This window comes from Pteronotus mesoamericanus, unplaced genomic scaffold (assembly GCF_021234165.1).
Source record: "Pteronotus mesoamericanus isolate MK-2021 breed Mesoamerican mustached bat unplaced genomic scaffold, CSHL_Meso_final contig_657, whole genome shotgun sequence".
Taxonomy (NCBI): Eukaryota; Metazoa; Chordata; class Mammalia; order Chiroptera; family Mormoopidae; genus Pteronotus; species Pteronotus mesoamericanus.
Genome location: NW_026555229.1, coordinates 14,831,373 through 14,854,263, shown reverse-complemented (window position 1 = coordinate 14,854,263; position 22,891 = coordinate 14,831,373). Strand labels below are relative to the sequence as shown.

At 44.4% G+C, this 22,891-nt stretch overlaps 1 protein-coding gene across 11 annotated transcripts in view; it reads left to right on the top strand.

Moving 5' to 3' along the window:
- The window catches only part of ABLIM1 (actin binding LIM protein 1), a 260,716-nt gene that overhangs the window by 211,191 nt on the left and 26,634 nt on the right, over positions 1-22,891 (top strand). For 8 of the 11 annotated variants that reach the window (XM_054581573.1, XM_054581571.1, XM_054581572.1 and 5 more), the window contains exons 7-13: positions 1,304-1,391; positions 4,388-4,446; positions 6,781-6,864; positions 15,886-15,963; positions 16,678-16,833; positions 20,091-20,126; positions 21,548-21,677. In XM_054581573.1, the coding sequence (XP_054437548.1) occupies positions 1,304-1,391; positions 4,388-4,446; positions 6,781-6,864; positions 15,886-15,963; positions 16,678-16,833; positions 20,091-20,126; positions 21,548-21,677 (631 nt within the window). The remainder of the gene's footprint in view (positions 1-1,303; positions 1,392-4,387; positions 4,447-6,780; positions 6,865-15,885; positions 15,964-16,677; positions 16,834-20,090; positions 20,127-21,547; positions 21,678-22,891) is intronic. The other 3 variants (XM_054581575.1, XM_054581574.1, XM_054581567.1) reach the window with 1 other exon arrangement.

Sequence of the window (22,891 nt, the reverse complement as noted above, 5' to 3'; positions counted from 1 at the left end):
CACAGTGGTATCTTCTCTCTCCCTTCACTCACTCACATCGGACCCTGGATGGCCTAAGGAAAGGAGCTACCTTGTGTTGACATTTTCTACTCTTCCCTCACCACCCAGGAAAAAAAAAAATTAAATGTACTGTGTGGACAAGAACAATAGCACCACTTCTGGAATTTTCTGGCAAATCCCACTGAAAAGATTTTCTTCCTGGCTTCTGGTTGTAAATAACTTCCATTTTTTCCATTCGATTATCATCAGTAGCTGAGCACCATCTCACACTCTGGTTGCTGAGTGGCTTTTGGAGTTTCTTGAGGAGAGTGTGAGAAAGGAGCTGCTCTGGCCTCTGACTTCCTGTTGAGATTCCAGACAGGGTCAGGGTGCAGCCACTTCTAATTCTAGGTGCTCAGCACTGCCTTTCACATGGTTAATGCAAAAGGAATGTTGTTCTGGTTTATTGATAAAATGACTTAATGCAGAGTACATTCGATAATTTTTAGGTAGTACAACTTTTGTTATCACCAAAAAGATTTCATTTTTCCAGGCATGTATGTGGAGCATGACTCTAATGTGATACTTGGCCCCTGTCTAGAGAACTGTCGCTGTGTCCAGTGACATTTTGCTTGGAGGAAGTCAACACCCGCCGTGGTGGCATCTGTCATGTTCAGGACTATGGAATGCCCAGGGATAATGCAGAGCCACCTCAGCAAAATGCCTTTTTCAGAAAACAATTAATACAAGGTTTTGGCAAAAGATTGTCATAAGCAGCATGGGAGAGCATTTGGGCTCCTTCTGAGATAAAAGCAGTCGATGATGTCCTTTACTATGGTATTTCTCATCTTGGTATAAGCTGGGTAGATGTTATTATATTCAGACTATTTGGCTAAGAAAGCAAGAGCCTGCTAATAGGATCCTTTCTTTTTATTGCTTTAGTACAAACCAACATTAGCCTCCAGCATTAATCCGGATGTTAATGTTTTTGAGAAGGGGATTTTTTTTGGGGGGGGGGGAATGGAGGGGACTCATCTCAGCCACAAAGTGTGTAACTGGCAACCATCCAGGAAAGCCCAAGCCAGGAGAGAACTGGAAGCCAAAAACACCAAGAGGCAAGTTGGCCCCACCATGACAGGCACAAGTGGCTGGTCTTTGAGCCCCTCCCAGTGCCAATTTCAGCTTCTAGGGCTATTGGCATAGGAAGTTGGGGCAACTGGACAATTATTTTTTCCTGCCTCACCATCCTCTCTTTCCCTCCAGATCCCCCAGCCCAGAGAAGAGGCTGAAGTAGACTAAATGTCCCTTACCTCTTCTCTTCCAGGCAGGTGACAAACACTACCACCCCAGCTGTGCACGATGCAGCAGATGCAACCAGATGTTCACAGAAGGAGAGGAAATGTATCTTCAAGGTAAGATGGACTAAGGGACCCTGTAAGTTCTCCCCACCCTGGGAGAAAAAACTGTGCTGTTTGTTTGTTGGATTGTTTGTAGAGAAGGAGGCATTTCGTTAGCTGCAAGCCTACCCAGATCCAAAAATGAGTGTGGCCAAAAATGACCTCATTGGTTAGTATTAATCAGCCAAGCAATTGACATGCTGGCAGCGAACCCTGAGGCTGTTAACAGACGTGTTGCTGCTGGAATGAATGAATAGGACTAGGTGTTTGGTGCTATGGATGTAAGAGTGAAGATCACACCTCCTCCCAGCCTTCTCCAGGAACATGCTTGAGAAACAGAAGATCAAAGGGAGAAAGCATTTCTAGAAATGCTACTTGCTGGATCACTACTTTATCTTTTCCCCTTTCACTGGCCTGCCAGAAGGATTGTTCTGAGGCCTCCCAGGCTGCTGTTGCCCCAGCTTCCAGGGAGAAGAAAATCTGATACTTGGTGAATTGCATCACAGATATGTTTCATCCCATGAAGATGACATGGCTCTCTTAGTGAAGGAGAGAGGGAGAACACACCCTAAGTCCCTGAAAGAGAAATTGAAATGTTTCTGGTGGGATTACCAGGGGGCCATTAGATTTTTTTTTTAGTTGAAAATGATTTTGAGAAATTTTTCCAGTGTACAACTACAACTAGTTTTTATCTACTCCAAAATTCTGCAGTTTCTCAGAGAGGCTTGAGGGGAAGATTCTCTTCCAGTCAAACAGTACCATCTGTGCGAGCATTTTGCTATTTTTAGCTGTAAGGGAGTCATTAAATAGACAAGGGCTTATCAGTAAAATTAGCAAGAACCCTAAGAGCTATTGCTTGTTCAATTTTGGTGATTACTGGGTTTCATCAGCTTTTGCATGTCATTTCTTCATGTCTCTTTGCACATTACGCTTTGTATTTTTAATGAATGGTTTGCTTTGCTCTTAGTTTTAATACAACTACAGAAATTACTATGGAATATTAAAGCAAAGCTTAGGCTGCTCTGCCCTTGAAAAAAGCTCACTATATGAAAAATAAATATCCCAAACATCCTTTTAGCTATAGGATGATCATTCTGAAAAATTATGATCAAGAAAAAAAAAAATCACTGAATATTAAAGGCTCCAGTAAAGGCAAGTGACAACCCAAATCCATGGGTTGGGCGTTGTATGACATTTCCCTGAGGACAAGCTGTAAATCTGCAGTAGCAACAGGCTGCTGTCACTTCTTGCATTTTCAGAATGGCGCAGATTTATTCTTGACTTGTTCCCTGGGCTTTGTTTTAGATTTTAGCATGCTAATCACAGCACCCAAAAGCAAAGACACAAGAGTGCGTGGGTCTGCTAGGAGCTGAGGCTCTGGGCCTGGGAGGGGAATAGAGGGGCTGATTTCAAGCTGTGCACAAATGCAGCACATTCACACTCCAAATAACCAGCTATCCGTTAAAATGGGCTGCATTCAGAATTCCAGGGATTGTCGGAAACCTCTTCTCGGGCTTGGGTACTCTTTGTTTTCCCTGTCGGCACATTCTTGAAGAATGAGCAGTTTCATCTTCCTCAGCATCTGATGTTCTCTCTGTGTCACGTTCCTGTGCATCTGACCTCTGGAGAACAATGTGACACTGTGCAGTCCCCGTGTTCTGGCCAAGGACTTCTGATCAATAGAACCTTCGCAGCGAATGCAGCTCCTGGGCCCAGCCCTGAGCCCGTGGCCCTGGACTGTCACATGAAGAGCATGTCCTGTGCTTTGTAGCCAGCCTCAGAGGAAATGTTAGCACTGAAGGGGCTATGAGTCTGTCTGGTTTGTGAGTGATTGTCTTCTTCTTCTTTTCTTGGCCTGGGTTAGGACAGATGGAAATAATTGTTAAATAGAGATTAAAGTATTATTCTGATGTGAAATACATTCTCCTCATCATTAATTTAATATTATTTTAGCTTGTATAAAATAATACAAGAATTATTTAAATTTGATATCTTTTCAAGTACACACAGATTGCTGTTTAAAGAGAAAAGGATTTCAATAATGAATGTAGAAAGTCTAGTCTTCATAGAGACTCTTATTAAATTTATATCATTTACTCACTGCTTTCAACTTAGTAACTTTATTTGCTTAAATCTTTTAAATCTGGTTCTCCTGCTCATCCCCACATTGGAATATATCCTTATATGAACATATCCTGATGTGTAGATCTTATCCATAATTTTATAAAAGCCGTATATATCTGACATACAAAATTATGAAGGCAGGCTTGGATTTTTACAAGATAAGAGCTTTCTATGGGATATAAATGTCTTGCTCAGTTCTGGAACCATCCATGAGAACACTCTGTGCTCTGAGAAAGCGAAGGCATGGGCCCAGAACCAGAAAACGACCCTCAAGTGGTAGCTTCCCTACTTTAAGGTGAAGACTTTTGAAAGTTAATTAAAAGGTTGAAAGATAAAGGAAACTTTTAGATTTGTAACTTAACTTTCAACCTTTCTACTAGTTTGTGTGATATCCCATATCTGCATAGATGACTATGTATAGTTAGCTCAACAAAAAAATTCAGTGAGTTTTGCCTCTGAATAGACTACTGGGGTTGACTTTATTTCCCTCATCTGAACTGCTTGGTTGTTTTGCTTTTAGGTAAACATGGCTGATGGCTTATATTCCTGAAATTAAATGTGTCTTGTAGCAAGACACAGACATTACTTTCAAAAGATAATCATATGGTTAGAAAAAAAAATACCCAGTCAGGAACTAAATATTGCTTGCATCAAAGCACTCTTGCACCCAGTTAGTGGTCTCTGTGGCCGAGAATTACGACATTTAGAGAGCAAGCTCGGACAGGAGGAGGGAAACGCACCTGGAGTTCGGAGTTGTCCCAGTTGACGTGGGCACGGGGCTCCCACACTCCCCGGTGCTGGGGGCAGGGGGTGTGGGCCCTTCTCAGACGTTCTAATATGGCTTTGTTCCACTGCCCCAGCTCTGAGCACGCACTGTGTCTTTCCAGGTTCCACCGTGTGGCATCCCGACTGTAAGCAATCCACCAAGACGGAGGAAAAGCTGCGGGTAAGGAAATAAGTAGAGATGTGGCGGCAGGTGCATTTGCAGGCCATATGTTTCTCAGCGACTCATTCTCAGGGCTGGAATTTGGGTGAAATTACTTTTCCATGACTTTTTTTTCTCTGAAGCAGACCATGCTGAAAGGCCGTTTGCCCAGGGAAGGAGGTGCCCTACTACCTTAAATTCATTGTGGGTTTTGTTCCAAATGCTTGTGTTGGTCAAAGTAAGCCTTGCCTCACTCGTCAGATTCTTAGGAACGCATTCGAGGGAAACGTCAAACCATACAGATGTGAAAAAAAAAATGATTCATGAAGTTCCAGGTCCAACAGCTGGCAACCTCCTCACCAGACATTTTTATACTTAGCCCATAACACAACACACCAACCGAGCACTCAGCTCTTGGTGCATTTTCCTGCCCTCTCCAATCCAAATTCTCTGAGGAGCCGCCATCTCTAAAAGCTGGTGACTTGGGGAAACAGTGATGAGTCCAGACCTGCCAATGTAAACAAACAGGCTGGATGGTTTTAGAACTTAACTCTTGCATGGCATCGAAATGTTTCAGGGACTCTCCCGGGGCCCTGAGCACACGGGCCAAAGGATAGACCCTCTCTATCCCTCACTCCTAAGGCCTTCTGGTCTCCATCAACTCTCAGACCACCACCAGATGACAACATGTTACCTGTTTCAGAGGCAAGTAGCGGACATATTGCCATGACCTGCATCCTGATCAGGTGCCCCCAGTTCTTCACCTGCGCTGGGGAGTATTTTTCAGAGAAATACTCAGGCCGGATCCAGACCACAGCCTCTCTACTAACATAACCTAGTGGTACCCTTGGGAAAACTGCAATTTGACTATCATCCACTAGGAGTCTCGGGGGAAAGAAAGGATTGGATTTATTTTGAAGGCCACACTCTAGCATGTGGTCTCCTTTCTTCATGCCCTGCCATTAACGGGCATAAGAAGCTGTGTATGTAACCCCAGTAGCAGTATACTTTAAGTGGAGGGGAAAAAAAAAACAACAACCTTTTTCTCAGAATAATTGACTAAAGATAGGACAAACTGAAAAAGAATTTGCCCACCAATATCAGGATGGTTTGGGTTTCTGCTTTGACATATAACATGGCCTTGGGCACGTGTGTGTAATTCTCAAGTCCATTAACCAGGCGGAAACACGCTGAAACAGTCACTTGTGTCTGGGCTTCATATTCTGGGATTTTTGAGAAACCACGATGCTTTGGAAATGGGTTATCTTTACCCATTACTACAACATTAAAGATAGTGCTTATTATCACGCTTATCATAAGAATGCAAAATTCACAATGTAGCTTGGGGATGCTGCCCAAAAAAACCACCCAAGTAACCAGTGGTTTGCACTGTCTTCTGAATAATCAATTTTATTTCATCCCCTATGAAGTCTTTTGGGAGACAAAGACAAGAATGCAAATAAGACCAGACTGCATGGAATGTGGTCCTTTCTCTTTAAGGGAGGATTGCTTGAGTTTGCAGATGGTGTTCCTAAAATGGTTTTTTAAAAAAATCAACGCTTTTAATTGCCTCTTGATGGAACTCTCTGGATAAGCTTATGAAAACAACTAGTGAAATTCTTACACTCGTTCTAGCCAAGAGGAGCTATTGTTTTTTCGTTCTTTTGTGAAGCTTACCAGAGAATTCCAAAACTCTTCTCCTGAAGCTTACATTTACCACTTGGGAGGTCCGCCCTCAGCTCATCCACCTTTGGGAAGTCAATAGTGAGGAGAAGGATGTACGTCCAAGGGGAAGAGGTCCCGATGTGCCCCGGGCAGGGTGCATGCTGGTGTGGCGAGATTGAAAGGGGAATAGGTTTTTGAATAAGGGAATAAATCTTGTGGTCTCTTAAGGGTGTGTCTACCGATCACAAATCTTGAGCCAAGATTTCCAGACCTTTCACCGGGTGTCACATGAGTGCAGTTACCATAGCAAAATGAAAATGTTTGAAGAACCTTTCAGCAGCACCACTGAGTAATGCACATTCTTGATATTTGAGAACGCATGGGGTGTTTGTAACAACAGATTCTTAAAGGAACATCTCTCAATGGCTTCATAGGCTTCTTACTCTTCATCTGGAATGTCTAAGCCAAAATAAATGGAAAGAAATCACAGGGGGTTTGGAATGTAGGTAAATATACTATCTATCTGCTTTCAGACATGGGCCCCCAAACATGCACATCCACATACAGCAACGAAAGCATGACCCTTGGCGTTTACTATCAAATTAATTTTCCTGAAGGATTTTTTAATAGTGTTTCTTAACTGAGTTTCTTTCTTTGTTCATCCTTTCCTTTTTTCCTCTTTCACGGCAGCTGCCAAACATTCAGCATTCTTCCTCCGATTTCTTTTATCCCAAAAGTCTGATCCGACGCACAGGACGGTCCCCGTCACTGCAGGTTGGCGCTGTGTCTGGGCTGGGGCCCCGGGGCGCTGTCCTGGGCCCCGGCTTCTGTCGCTTTCCCTCCCCGCGCTGCTTTTCCCACATAACTTCTCTGGCCCCTGCTTCTCTCCCACAGAGTGCATCTCACCTTCTGTTTGTGGCTGTTTTCTTCTCTGATCAACGTTTTCATTTAGAGCAGTGGCTAAAGCATCATCTTGATTAAAGCCAGTGCATTAGTAGCTACGCTTTTGGTCCTGTGTTCACACGTTTGTTTGCTGAACAAATAATGTGCCAAGCCACCCACGTGTCGTGTGGGCTGGATGCTGTAGACGTAGACTAGTAGGGGAGAGAAGACAGAGAAATAATTATGAAATAGCATGGAAACATAACACAGGAAATGGATCACGTAGATCAAGAAATGTCAGCTGAGCAAAAGGGTCTGGAGGGGGCACTTTCTGGAGGCCGGACAAGACTTGAACATGTGGAGGTGACGAGATGGGGTGGCCTGAAGAGAATGGCAAAAGGAGGGCACTGGGGAAAGCTGGGGTAGGGAGCGATTTGGCTGAAGAAGGAGTGGTGAAGTAGGAAAGGAAACAGACGAGAGCAGGCACCTATTCTTCAGTACTTGACAGGGTTCCTTACACTCTCACTCGCCCTTTCTAAGAATTCCTATGAGATAACTATCCCTATTCCAATTTTACAGATGGAGAAGCTGAGGTCTGTTGCAGTTAAGTAACTTCCCTAGACTTACACTGCTGATAAGTCAGTTGGAGGAGCAGGGATTGGAACCCATGTCTCTGTGAGCCCATAACTCTTCTTTCCACTATTGCACAAGGGGAGAGAGAGAGAAAGCTGGGAAAACAGAAAGAAGCGCATTAAATCCTGGTCCAGTCCGGTGGCATTTAAGGAACGGAGCGGCACAACCTGCTGGGCGTCCTGCAGAAGCAGGGTGCACGCATAGCCAGCCCTCCGGATGAGCGGCGAGGCAGGAGGTTGCATTCCTGGCACAGACTTGACCTCCTCCCAGGGTCTCTGAGAATCAGTTGAAACCTCAGCCTGCTAAATGACAAAGTAACTTTCCACAATCCCATCTTTGCCCCAGTGAAACCCATTTTGTAGCTGTGCCAACAGTTCAAAATTTCAACATAGCATTGCAGCCTGGGCTTTATGCCTATGACGTTTCTCTGTGCCTGCCAGACGACACTAAGGTTGAGGAGAGTCCTGGTTTAAACTTTTCTCTCTCATAATTTGAACCCTAGTTAGATATATAGAGTCTTAGAGTGGAAAGAAACCTTTTAGGCATCAACCTCCTAAGTGTCTTCATCCCTAGAGTGACGTCAGCCCAAGGCTACATAGGTCATGAGCAGCAAGACTTAACTGCAGATTCCGGCCTTGGGCGTGTTGCCTTGGCCCATGATGCTGGATTAAACTCCAGCTTGTGTTTGTCATACGATTTTCATTCTATCTTAAAGCTTTAGCTCCAGTGATGGAGTTTCCACATAAAGTGAACTTAGAGCCTTGAGAATCCAGAGGAGCAGCCCAAGATCGTGTTCCGAACAAATGAGTGTTGTTCGGAATTAGTACCTCTGCTTGGCAAGAAGTTGCTTTTTCAATAGTTTTTGGGGTTTTTTCCCCTCATAATATACTTTATAATTCAAATAGTGTTCTGTTTTATTAGCCTAAGGCTATAACCAGGTGTTGCATTTTCATGACTTGAAGAAAAAGGCCACCATCACATGTGAAATACTTTGGTTTGCTCCAGACCCTTACATTTAAGAGATGTGGAGCATACTGAGAAGTGGTGGATTAGGGAAGAGAGAGATCTGTCTTTAATAACGTCTCTCTTCCTATCCTGTTATTCAAAAGGGACATGTGATCTCCATTATCCAGCCATAAATACTCATGAAGTCAACCGTAGCTCCATCACAGAAAGTTGTAAACAGCTTGGGGCCTGGCAGAGAAAACAGGCCAGTGGACAAGGGCCCCTTCGCCCATTGGCCATTGAACAACTCACCAGAACCTTTAAGAAGCCTGAAAACGCCAAAGTACTTTTCAAGTTACACAGGCACTAATTTTTTTTTTTAAATACATGACACCCTACGCAGTAGGTCATTTGACCTGATAGTGTCAGACAAATTTAGTTATTAGATAAACTGGCTGTCCTTCTTGTAGGGGTGTTCAGCACTCTGTGCCCCAGAAATCAGTCCCGGTTTTGTTGTGGAGGAAAGTCAATTTATTATCCTGAAATCACGCCTCCTTTCCTCTTGCTGAACTGCTGGTTAAAAAAAAATGATGAAAACAGAATTACATAGGAAAATCATGTTCTAGTTTTTCTTACTTGGGAGAATTCTGTGTGAATAGTAAGTTGTGTCCATAGGAAAAACTCAGACTGAGCATTTGTAGCTCCTGTTGTCATTCATTGTACACAAGGCACACAATAGTCCCAGGACCAAGTTTGCAATAATCCGAGTGGTTCGCTCATGTTCGTTCTAAAAGGGGGCTTCTCTGCTGTGCCTTTGGAGGCTAGAGCATTAGAGGGCTGCCGTACAAACTGGACGTGAGATTTTCGTTTTTTGAAACTCACATTCACCTATTATAACATACGCACTTACAAACCTGTAATACAGGGGTGGGCAAAAGTAGGTTTATAGTTGTGAGTACACAAAATGGAGTTTATTCTTGCATTATTATTTATTACTGTGTTATTTTCCATAAGAACAACTGTAAACCTAATTTTTCCAACGCCTGCTTTCAAAATACCACATGTATATTTTTTTAAAGGAGGTAATTAGGGCCTTATGTATGTCTAGAGCAAGGAAATGATGTTGTTGATTATTTTATTAAGGCCACTACAATATATACTGCTTTCTTCCCAGTTTTCCCTTTGTTCAAATGTTTTATTCTTCTTGATCTTTAGAATCCATCAGGGTGTGTAGGCACTAACGTTTATACTGGAGAGACCCTGAGGCCTCTTGGCCATCGTGAAGGCTGATGGCATTAGTGAAACTCTCCAGAGAAGGGGGCTGCGTCCCTGAGCCCTTCCTCCTTCCTCTCCAACGCAGATTCCTTTTCCAGAGTAGTGGATTGCACCCTTTCTTGACTTCGGAGTGAGCGGTCAATGTATGCAGGTGTTAAAAGTATTCCTTCTGCAGCTCTCCTCCCATTGTCTAGTGAACTTCAACAAAACCCCAAGGCAGGTACTGTCAACTGCAGCAGCTTTTTGTAGAAGGTGTCAGTCACCTTCTATCAGTAGTTGTCCCATAGCAGCTTTCCCGTCCGGGTGCCAGTTCCTGTAGTTTCTCTCCCTTCTTAGAGCATGGCTTTGGATGAATGCACATTAGAGGAACGTAGTTGTTGCATCCTGCGCCTGCTGAGTGGGGGGAGGGCGGGGGCAGAAAAGTGCCTTCCAGCCTCTCCTCCTAAGAAGGGACCAGGTGTGCATGTGGCCCATAATTGCAAGTAAATGGAAAATGTCGTTTCTCTGCTTACTCACCAGGCAGAGCTCTGGTAAGTTTCTTTTTGTTTTTGTTTTGTTTTGTTTTGTTTTGTTTTTTTAATGGTCAGTAGTTGAAGAATGACAAGAGCTGGAATGGAGACCTCAGAGCTCTTCAGTGAAATGGTCCTGTTGTGACCGTGCCTTCTGAATGGTGGGACGGACGGACCACGTGAGGGCACAGGGGGAAGCAGCTGAAAGGTCGCTAGAGGGCTTTTTGAAAAGATTTGTGTATTTTCAAGCGTCTGTTATTAGTGACCAAATACCATTTTTTCTCTTTCCCATTGAAGTGAACTATTTAGTCTTCTTGGGAGACCTCTCTGTTGGGTTGTTGTTGTTGTTGTTGTTGTTGTTGTTGTTGTTTTAGGAAAATAAAAAGCTGTATTGAAATCAAAAGTGAGTACTTGACAGTTTGCTGAGGAGGTAAATGTAGGCCATATGGACCCCTTCTCCATGGGAGATCAAGTGGGGACTGCCCCATAGAGCTAGAAGGCTCTTACTGAAGGCCCCTTTCCTCCTGTTGCCAAATACGGATTAAATTATTTGGCTAATCTTATCTGTAAAATGCTTTGAGAGAGCCAGTCTCCAATCCTTTCTATATCTATATGCCTTCTCTACCCTTCCCTCTGCCCCCTTTTTTCTGTTTCCATTTCTCTCTTTTTCTTTTTTTTGCCAAAGAACTGAATTTTTTTCAACTGTGTTCTCAAGTTGGTTTTTTCTGCAAAGCTGAAGGAAAAGGAGCTTAAAGAGGGGAGTAAGTTGCATACATTCTCAGCAGCTCAATCCCAGGTCCTTGTTCCCTTCCTCTGGAACACAGAAGTGGGCATGTTTTTAGGGATATATATTCGAAATTATCTTCATTTGTAATTAGAGGCAAGAGAGTAATTTTGTTCATCATAACTTTCACACAGGATTCCAGAAAGAAAGGCTGTTGACCCATTGAATGATTGAATCCATTTAGTAATTACTGGGTCACTGTTGTTAGCCTGGATAACTAAGTGGATTGAAATAATAATTTAGGTTAAATAATTGCTCATAAGGCTTAGCTGCAGAAATACAGATCATTTGTTAAATTTTGTCGCAGCCCAGTGGGGCAACATAGAGTTAAGTTAATGGTAAAGAATGGACTCGAAGGAGGGAAAGCATGTCGTAATTGTGCTTCTGAGGCTGAGATGAGTTCGGTTTGAGTAGATTTGAGCTACTCCGCTGCAAGACACTCTGGGCCTTTTGAAGATGTTTAACTGATAGAGACCCTCAGCAAGTCATGTATTAACTAGGAGGAAAGCCCTGGCTGGTGTGGCTCAGTTGGTGGGAGTGTCATCCTGTGAACTGAAAGATTGTGGGTTCAATTCCCAGTCAGGGCACATACCCAGGTTGCAGGTTTGATCCCTGGTCGGGGCACATATGAGAACGCAACCAATCAGTTGTTTCCCTTTCTCTTTCCCTTCTTCTCTCTCTAAAATCAATGAAAAGTGCACTCAGGTGAGATTTTTAAAAATTAAATTAGAAGGAAAAATACAGCTAGAAGAATAAAGGGGGTTCTTTTAATAATAAATGAGATGTTTATTTAAAGTTCAACATGTTAAAATTGTAGGTGTTTAGAATTGAAATGTAAAATTCCCAATATTTAACTAAAATGGTAGTTCAGTTTTCAAAAGCATTTGTATTATCTTTATAAAGGAGAGGCCACTCTAGTCTCTGCCAATGGAGCACAGGCACTCGGGAGTCATGAGGGAAGGTGACAGGAAGCAGGCGACCCATGTGTGCTTGGGTGATCCTTGGGCACAGGTGAAGAGGCAGCAAACCAGAACCCGTCCTGGCCGGTAAGACAGGCCTGTGCAAGGTCTTCCCTGTGCAGCGCTGACGGGCGTTCAGTACTAATGCTGAGGCCAAAACAGGAAGTCTCTGTCTCAGGAGGATACAGAATTACTTCCTAATGACCTTCTCAAAAGGGGAAGGACATCTGTCAACCCCAGGTAGGGCAGCCTAGGTGTGGAACTCTAGAGTAGCCTATTCTAGCCTATGCATCTCCTGTTGGAAAGGCCTGTCCTCTCCTGAGGAGCAAAACAGAGTTGGTGCCGCCCTTCTGTATTTGAGATTGACTGGCTAAGAAATCCAGTCTCATGTCAAATATCTGAAAAACGCTAGGCGCTGGCCCTGTGCCAGGCAAGGTACTGGAAGCTTTGCTATGTATTGGCTCATTTATCCCTACCAAGTAGGGGCTGTTAGTGCCCTCTCCTCCAGTCTTTAAAGGGAGAAATTGAAGCCCAAGGAAGTCCAAAGAAAAAAGAGTGGAAGAAAGAAAAGAAAAAAAAACCTCATGTAATGTCACACAACCAGTAGAGCTAATATTTGAACCAAGTTATTTGACTCCAAAGCCAGCCTTTTAACCTCTCTATATTATATTATACAGAGTTGTGTTTTATCCCATATTTCAGTTTAGACAGGAAAACAGAGAAGAGTTATTGCAGGAAAATAGGCAAGCAGGAATATAATACAGCCACAGACAACATACCCATGGAAGTGAATTTTACGTAAGGTTAGGAGATCAGATTGAAGCAGAAGCAAACAATGGTGAATACAATGAAAGGAAGAGCAGTTTTTGAATCTCCAAGAGGCATCTTGAGCATTTCTTAAATACTGCTACACAGTGTAAAGATGCACGTGGTCAAGCGAACAATCTCTCGAACAAGAGCCAGAGCATTGGTGGATTTGGTGAACATCAGCCCAATCTTGAAAACTATTTGACTCTAAAAATCTAAAGTACGTATTTTGGAATCAGAGAATCTGGGGAAGGGGTACACAAACTGGAAGTGATTCTAATCTGAAAACCTTTAAAGAATCAAATAAGACTGGACAAAAATTCAGATTGTTGGATAACTCTTAAAGCCTTTACCCCAACAATACTAGCAAATGAACCAGATAAGTGCTTTTGAGGAAGCCAGCGTAAATCACTGGATCCCCGATCCAGTGAAGAAGGAAGGGAGAGAGAGACTGAGCTGAAACAAGCTAGTTCGGCCAAGGGACCTGCTCTTTGGAGGGGCTCTTGTCCCTGGAAGAGACCATTAACCCCTTCGGAAGTGTGTTCATGTCCTTCCACTGTATTCCTGTGAGCACGCGGGGCACACGAGAGAACACAATGCTTCCGAGGGCTCCACACATGTGTCGTTACAAGAAAAGCAGGAAATGTCCCTGACCCACATTTGGCAAAAAGTCAGGATGAGGGACATGAGAGAGACCCCAAAGCTCAGTGTGCACTTGGTTGTTCGCACAGTGTGCTAGCTGCCTGTTAATGAAAACAGGCCTTTGCCATAGCAACGCCAGTAAGTGAAGACATCTGACTGTCCTGCATCCTCTCGTACCCCACCCAGCACAGCGGGTGAGCGCGGGGCCCTCACCCCACCCTAACACAGCTAGTGTGGGCTGCTCATATAGCCGATGGCAATGCAAGTATTTCTAGTTTGCAGGCACTCTTTTCTGCTTCTTGCTCTCAATGTTTTTCTTCATTTCCACCTCATTTGCCCCCTAACTATGATGATGGGAAATAAGTGGCCACAGTTACCTTATACTGTGGGGGGAACTTTAGTGCAGGGAGGGGTAAGAGCTTGGGCTGTGTCTCCAGGGTTCAGGTCCCGGCACTGGCCTACCTGTGTGGCTCAGCACACGGGGCTGTTGAGAAGATGAGATAAGATCATGCCTGCCACATAGTAAGTGGGCACCAGCTGCTATCAGTGTTCTTGTCCTGTTAAGAGGCTTCATTTTGGTATTGGGCTTGGCAAGTAGTAGCGTCCGGTCCCTTGACGCTGAGGACTGCCTGTAGTTCATGAGTATCCCACAGAAGTGCCTGTTGGCTCAACTTTATGAAGGGGCAGCATCTCCTTTCGAAGGAGGGCTGCGCTTTGTGTCACTTCTGTGTTTTGATCAGGAAAGGGATCAGGACTTGGACTTTTTGAGTAGTAGCATTATGTGAATCCTTTCTTTTTCAATATACTCAGAATTGGGATTTTTGCATATTGAGATAGGACTATGGTTGGGAAATTGTCACTCTAGGAGGAAGTGCCTGTACATGGCAGGTCTCGGGGAGGAGGGGGTGCCGTGAGCCCGGCACAGCTCCACCTGCACACAGTGTGAGTCCCCCAACCCCGGCCACCCTGGGGTAGCAAAAGCTCCAGAGACGCTGGCCGAGACCATTAAGTCTTCCTGTTAGCGTGAGTCTCATCACTGCCGGCCTTGAATAGACCAGCTGGGCTGGCTTTCATTGTTTCACGTGTGAATTAATGATGCAGCATCCTCGTTCTCAGTTCTTTTGGATCAGTAACTCTCACAGGTCAAGGTGCTAAATACCAGAAACAGTACCAAAGGGGAAAGGTCCTCTTCCTGAGGGAGAACTAGAGAAGGTGCCTTCTCCACTGAGCAGCTGTGCAGGGGGCAGGTCCTCCAAGACCACGTGGGCCTTCGGGTTTCTTGGCAGAGCTTCCCTCCCACTCCTACAACCACAGGACTCTCTAAGCTGATGTTACAAAGTCCGGTTTCTTTCATCCTCCCTAGTGGTTGACCACTAACCTTATTTAAGTGACCGCCTGTGTGGTCAGCCTCAAATCATGTAATTAATATGAGTCAAGTGTCCACAAACTGAGTGTTTGTTTACATTCATAAGTTCTAGCTCATTCCCTCGACAAATAAGTCAGCATGTCCTCTTTGGACGTAAACCATGAAAAGTAAACCCTGTGAGGGCAGAGATTGTAACACAAGTCAATCAGGGAGGTAGACATCATGCAAGAGAACCAATAAACATGAAATTATACATTTTACTCATGAAGGAGACAATAAGAGTGACTCCGTGAGAGAAAATAACCAAGGGAACCAACCCCAGATTGAGAGACCAGGGAGGGCTTCTTTGAGGAGGTGATATTTAAGCTAAGACTGTAGGAGTAAAATTGGGGACCAGGGCCTTTCAGACAGAGGGAGCAGCAAGCGTTACGAGCCCAGATGCAGGGCCGTGCACTGTGTTTTGGCAGTCACAGTGGCTCGTGAGTGACAGTAGGAGAGGAAGGCAGGGACAAAATCCTGAGGCCCTGGGAGGTGTGATTTTGTTCTAAGTGGACAGTGAAGCCAAAGCAGAATGGTGACAATCCAAATGATGCTCTTCAAAGACCCCTCTGTTCACGGGGTGCCGGGTAGGTTCGAAGAGGGCAAGAGTGAAGGCAGGAAACCCACAGGGGAGGAAGGGCGTGGTGGTGCTGGAGACGCAGGCAGGGTGCCTGGGGATCGTGGCAATGCGGAGAGAAGCATGCTTGACGGCAGAGCCAGGTTGAAGGGGACAAGGACGTGAAGGTAAAACGAAAAGCCCCAACTGCATTCTTGAGGCTGACTGCGCAACTAGTTCTCCTGTACCTTTCTCTCTGGGTTATATCTTCCCTCATTCAGAAAAGTCACAAATCCTTTTATTAACCAGCTTAGTTTTTAGCAAAGCTTAGGGAGGCAGGCCAGCCTCGAATGGGAAGCCATGGGCTGAAATCTTACCAGTCACCGTTTATTTTACAGCCCACCAGGACTTCCTCCGAAAGCATTTACTCCAGACCAGGCTCCAGTATCCCCGGGTCCCCGGGTCACACGATCTATGTAAGTATCTCCTCCTGGAAGAGGCACTTCTGGGCGGGCAAGCGCGCAGAGCGTAACAGTGGAGTGGATAACCCGAAATAGAATAATGCAAAGTGACGTCTCTTTCTGATCTGAGATCCAGTCTTCGTTTTTGTCCGTCCGCCTTCTCCATCATGCTCTCGTTCAGGTTCTTAAATTCATCCGTGCGAGTGAACATCAGTGCGGAGATTGAGTACATGCCCCATCAAAGGCAGCAACACAATGCAGGACTTCAAAAACCGTTGCACCTGGCTTGTGTGTAGATATTTGGGGATTCATTGTGCACTTTATAATGCTGATACTAGATGTTCTTAAGTCTGCCACAAAGATATTTAAATGTTTAGTTTATTAAATATGCCGTTCTTGTTTTTAGCCATCTAGGAGATTTCTTGACCATCTGTTTGGGTTTTCCTTCTGGAATAAATTTAGGGAATGACCCTGAAGGTGTGCAGGTTTCTACACTTGATGAATTCTACATGGACTTTTTCCTGAGCTTTTGGTGACTTTTTTTTTTTTAAGTGTGATTAATACATGGTATAAATGACCAGCTTTCTAAAGAGTTCAGCTGTGCAAGGCAAAGTGTTTTGGGTTTTGTTTATTTTTAGGGTTGTTGCTTTTTTAAGTGAGTAATGAAAGACACAGACAATAATCCCCTGAAGGTGAAACTGCAGAATAACTCCTTTCCTTCTTTGCCAGGCAAAAGTGGATAACGAAATCCTGGATTACAAGGATTTAGCAGCCATTCCCAAGGTCAAGGCAATATATGATATTGAACGTCCAGATCTTATTACCTATGAGCCTTTCTACACTTCAGGCTATGATGACAAACAGGAGAGACAGAGCCTGGGAGAGGTAAGAAGTTCCTAGAAGTCACAATTCCTACAACAACTTTTCTTTTGTCACATGATAAGAACTACCAATTGGAATTCAAATAAGTCAGAGGTGCCTGTAGGTTGCACAGTATTTGCAGCCTTCGTACCAGGTGCTTTGAGGTGCTCAAAAGCCTACCCCAGCCCTCAGGAGGTTACAGAGCAGAAGGAAGGCAGGCCAACTGCGCAGAAAACAGCAGGAGGATGGATGCGAGTTCGTACCAGGCTGCAGGGGAGTGGAGCCGGCATGCCGAGAAGGCAGCCACAGCTGCCAGGGGAGGGTCCCTTGCAGGGCGGGGAGTATTGGCCTTGGAGCAAGCTAAACTATAATGGCGGTCACGAGGAGGGAGCGTACCCCCCTGAATTTTGATAGCTGCAGGTTTTAGCTAAGTAAGATAACTAGAATGTGCAAAAATAGAAAAAAAAAAAAATAGAATGGTGCCACAAGTATACTACTGTGTATGAGCCAGGGTTCTGGAATCAAATACCCTGGCTTCACCTGGGCACTCCACGTGCTGGCTGTAGGACTTTGGCTGTGTGACAACCACTCTGATGCTAGTTTCTTCATCTGTAAAACAGGATAATGACAGAATCTTCTTCATAGGGTGATAGGATTAAATCAGTTATCAACTAATGGTTTATATATGTAATATCTAGATAATGAATTATCTGTTAAAGCCAATTTATATTAACTAATCTATTCAAGCAATTAGCTGAAAGCCAGAATTGTGGAATATAGTCAGCAAATGACAGTTCTTCCTGTTGTTTGTGCCCGTCCTCTTGGGGTTTATTGATGCCCTCCCACCAGACCCGACCCGCGGCAGGCCGGCGCCTCTGGGTCCCGTGGGGTCTCCGCTCCCCCAACCCCTTTCAAGGCGGGAGTTTCCTATTGTCATTTCCTGCTCAGGTCCCCAGGGCTCTGTCTGGTCTCTTTTGCCGACCTAAATATTTTTCCCCTCTAAATATTTTCCCCTTTTATTTTTAAACTAAAATCATCTATAGACTAATTTAAGTCCAGTCAGTTACATGTTACTCAAGTAATGGTCTGAAATCAGTTGTTCAACCGAAGTTAAAACAGACAGTAAACTATCTGTTAACATCATATAGTACTTTGAGATCTTAGGTGAAAAAAAGGCATGAAATGTGTTGATTTTGTTTACTTTGTTCACAGTTATAGATGTATAATATTTATTTTGTATTTATATTTATTTATAGTTAAGTCGTCCTTTTTATTTACTTTCTGATCCGGGTTTTACTCCAGAGAGTAGCTCTGCGTTGAAACGGGCCATTGGGCAGGGAAGCGATATGCATTTTCATGTACTGCCACCTAGTGGTCACATCGCTGTAGCTGCATCTGTGTCCGCTCAAAGGCAGGTGGACTGGCCTGTTCCTCCGTTGCTTTTGGGCTGGGGAGAGTTTAACAGGGGAGATAGGGTAGAGGGAGATTCCTGAACCAGGTGCACAGGGGCTGATCCTGGGTCAGGAATCTCCCTGAAGTGGATGAGAAGTTTCTAGTGTTCGAGTCATCCAAGCAAGGCGGAAGTGAGTTGCTTTATGGTGTTTGGGGTTTTGGTGTGTTTCCCAGTGGCTGCATTTTAGGCAGTAAAACATAAGACCTCAAGAGTTTGTGCTTTGAATTGACCATTTCTGGGTTTGAAAGCAGACTGATCTTTACTCACCATAAGACTTTGGGAAAGTTACATATTTCAGTCTCCTTATTTGTAAACTCAAGGTGGTCATAATGCTTTAGAAGTTTTCTGTACGGATTAAGGCAAATATTTAGACTACAACAATACTGGCACATAATCAGAGCTCGACAAAAATGCCAGCTGCTGTCACAGTCAGCATCGTTACCATCATAACCTGCAGTGATGGTTTCAGAGAAACTGGGGGTTTCTCTGAGCAGAGGGTCTCCGTGGGGAGGGGTCCCCGCAATCAGAAATCAGACATATTCGTGAGCTCTTCCCAACACATGGATCCCAACTTTGAAAACTTCACAAGCTACTTGACTATGCGTTCCTTTCGTTACTACACCTTTCTTATAGAATCCTTATATTGCTGCTTGAGAAACACTGCAGCTTGGAATACTGCGAGCCTTCCGAAGGCAGGAGCAGGGTGGGTCCAGAAGCCACGCACCAGGGACAGGCCGAGCTCCTGCCGAGGGGCCCGAGGCAGCCGAAGCGGCAGGCGGATCGTGGGCTGAGGAAGCCCGAGGGCCAGAGGGCCTGCAGTTTCTCACGAAGTTGGTGAAGGGGGCGAGTGGGGAAATCCACTACACGGAGTGTTCTTCAGAATGCGTTGTTTGCTCTTCATTTCTAGTAAAACTCATTTTGCATTTTAATTGTAAACACTTCACTCATTCATCCGGGAAACCTTGGTTGAACCCCTAATGTAAGCCAGGAGCTGTTCTAGTCACTGGGAACACTTAGTCGTAACTGAATGGAGGCCTTACCCTCATGGAACTTCCAGGGAGGCAGACAGACGCACAGACATGCAATGTCACTTTACAGGGTGATAGTGCTCTGAGAGAAAATGGAATGGTAAAGAGAAAGCATGTTGGGGCCGAGTTGCTACTTTAAATCAGAGTCACAGAAGGCACTGCGTGGTTGTACGTTTGCATAGAGACCCCTCTGAAGATGAGCAGTGAGCCCTGCTGGCAGAGGGGCAGAAAGGGCACAGGCCCCGCGGAGCGAGAGGGCGTGGCCCGAGCACAGCCCCCCGGAAGCCTGTGTGCCGGGCCGCGCGGCCGCCCGAAGGTGAAAGGCGGTGAGGCCGGCGGGGCCACCCGGGCAGGACACCACAGGCCTGGTCCTCGCGGGCCTGTTTCAGTCATCAGACTATTTATTGTATGTGATTGCCGTGGCTCTAACCTAGTCAACGGCCATGTTTACAAAATTCTGCGTTTCGGTAGACACTGGAACTTGTAAGTGGTAAACAGCGCAGTTTGAGCCGATGGAGGTGAAATTCTGATTTGTCTAGTTTTTTGATCACCTAGGGTATCACAATGTATTTATCAAAACCCATGGCGCTCAGGCAGAGACGCGGGCCCCAGTCACCCAGGACCTCTGTCCTCGGGTGCCCATCTGAGGCCCCCTCGCAACACCTCACACCAGGGCACGGGCACGGGGTGCTGGCACGTGGGGTTTGCATGCTGTTCCCAGGTGATGCTGATAAGCAGCACTAATCAAAACTGCTAAATTAATATACATTGTGATTTTAAATGTTCTTTTATTCTTCTAGTCTCCGAGGACTTTGTCTCCTACTCCATCAGCAGAAGTAAGTACCATTTTTGAAAATTATAATGAATGGAGTTGGGGAGTTACTAGGTTCTCTCTCTAGACTGGCCGTTTGGGGAAAGGACATTAAATAAAAGACCAGAAAAACTGTGTGCGAGATTAGGATGTCTGTAGGACTCCTTACATGTAAGATATGACTATAAGACACAGCAGAAAATTTCTCTGTAAATGGAGACTCGGGGATAAAAGCAGCCTGACCCTGCTCTGAGCCCTATGAATAATTAATTTCTATTAGTATGCTGCTAATTACACCTGAAGCTATGAAGAACGAACTTCTTTTACTGACCAGTTACAAGGTTCGGGCACATTAGTTGGGAACTTTTTGTTTTATTGTTGTTGTTGTTTATTAGATTTATTGTTACAGCAAGCGGGGATCAAATCAAAGCTTCTTTGCCATTTGCTGTCCCATTTCACACAGCCATGGTTACTGAGGATTTAAAATAGGCACCTTTCACACTCGCTCCCAAACTTGGGTTAGCAGAAACTTCATTGGCCAACAAATTCCTAAAATGTAAAACATTCTAGTACTCTCCTACTTCTTATGTATTATGTTTATGTGATTTTTTTTTATATTTAATACCTAACATATTTTCTAGATTTGGGCATAAGAGACATGCTAGTGGTGTTACTGTATTCCATGGAATTGATGCTTGCCCGGATTTACTTAATTAGTCCCCAATTTGTTGAGTATGTAATACAAAGTGTTCTCCTTAAATATGGCGGTATTATAACTATCTTGGGATACGTTTTTCCATTTAAAGGTCATTTTTTATTATTTCCTTGGAATATGTTTCCCAAAGTGGGAAGTAGAATTCCTTCCTGGGCTCGAGGCCACCCCCAGCTTGTTCTTCAGGAAAATCAACTTAAAATGCCACCAGGTCAATGTCATGGGCAATGCGGGCTGCTGGTCAGAACCCGAGGGGATCACACAGGCTCTGCCTGTGTGAGCTACACGCATGCACACAGGTGTTTTACCTGCGTGGAACCCTCTGAAACATTCTTCATCTGTGGGAAAGGGAGGTAATAGCACGCGTCCCACCTTCCTTATCATGCAAATCTGATGAAACTACATAGGTGAATGCACTTTATGAAACTAAAAAGCTCATATAAACGTAGTCATTGGAATCATTCCTTCTGCTCCCAGAGCTCTATCAACATCAGAGTTTATAATATTTACAGGATACATTTTAGTAAATGCAAGTACTAGAGGTCATGACCAAGATGCATGAACCACGGAGTGCTCCTTTGCATGATATCTAAGGAGCACGGCCCTAACATGTGTCCATGACCAAGTGGGCATGACAGCCCCTGGGCAACTTCCGTGGAACTCGATGTCACTGGAACGTGACGACGGCCCGCACGCACGTTCTGTGCTCACACTGTCTCGCACTGCGTCCGCAGGGGTACCAGGACGTCCGGGACCGGATGATGCACCGCTCCACCAGCCAGGGCTCCATCAACTCCCCCGTGTACAGCCGCCACAGCTACACTCCCACCACGTCCCGCTCTCCGCAGCATTTCCACAGACCCGGTAAGGGCCCGTGCCCCCGGATTCACTCTGCAGGGCAGTCTGTGCGCCTGTGTGATTTCTTTTCCCAGCACGAGAGCTGGCTGCCCAATACATACCCCTCTTCCAGAAAAAGAACAAGAAAACTCATAACCAACTGTAGTTTGTTACGTCTTTTCTTGAAACAGTTATTTTATGCTTATGTTCATTATGATTTATTAAATAATTACGTTTTGACAGGAAACAACTGGAAACAAAGGAGGATTTTTGGGGGGTTTTTGTGTCTTTGGATTTTGGGGTTTTTTTTTTTGTTTTTAGTTTTGAACAACATCGCATCATTTTCAGACTTACTATGAAGATCTCCAAAAAAAAAATTTTGATCTGTTTTTTAGGCATGCCAGCATTATCTAAGATCAAATTCTAGCCGTTTGTTGATGGTCTGTTATAGTTCCCTTATCCAGGCACGGGCGTTAGCAGGCGTGCCTGGTGGAGCGCCTCCTAGAATAAAGCATTGCGTGCAAGCTCGGGGTTGTATGTAACTTCCCCAATCCCTAAGATTTTTAATCAAACTTAGAAAACATAAAATCATTAGAGAGGTACTGTGATAGAGAATACAAACTAGTAGTGGACTTCAGTTGACCTTTATCTGTGCAGAATTGGGTCCCTTGTGTGGGTGTCTCATTTGTGGAGTAAAAAAAGAATGGGGAATCCCAGAACAGCTCCAGAATTCCCCGAGAAATGGGTTCACAAAGGAAGATTTGCGCCTTTGAATTAAACTCAGTGGTAATGACATGCATTTATGAAAACTTCATCTTAAGCTTCTTGCTTCTACACGGGCTGATGAGAACAAACCCACTTATTTGCTAACTTACTTTATAAAATAAAACCAAAGAAAATGAATAAAATGTTAAAGGGCCACAATCTTTTCTTTAAAGCCATAGATTTAATGCTTGTAGAGGACTGAATTTTTATTATTTGATCCCTTAATAATGTATAGTTTTCCCTAGGCTCATAAATATTTACTCAGTATTTGTTGAGTTACACTAATTTTCATTTTAAAGTTAATGAGAATTTTCAGGAAATAGAGTCCTTTCTCTTTTTATGCACAACTGTATTCATATCATTCCTGCCCTGGACCTGGGTCTGGATTTAAGCCCTTGTCTATTTGGGTGACGAGAAATCCTTTATGCCGCCAGGCCTGTGTATGGGCATATTGCTGAGGTCCCTGCGACCCCAGC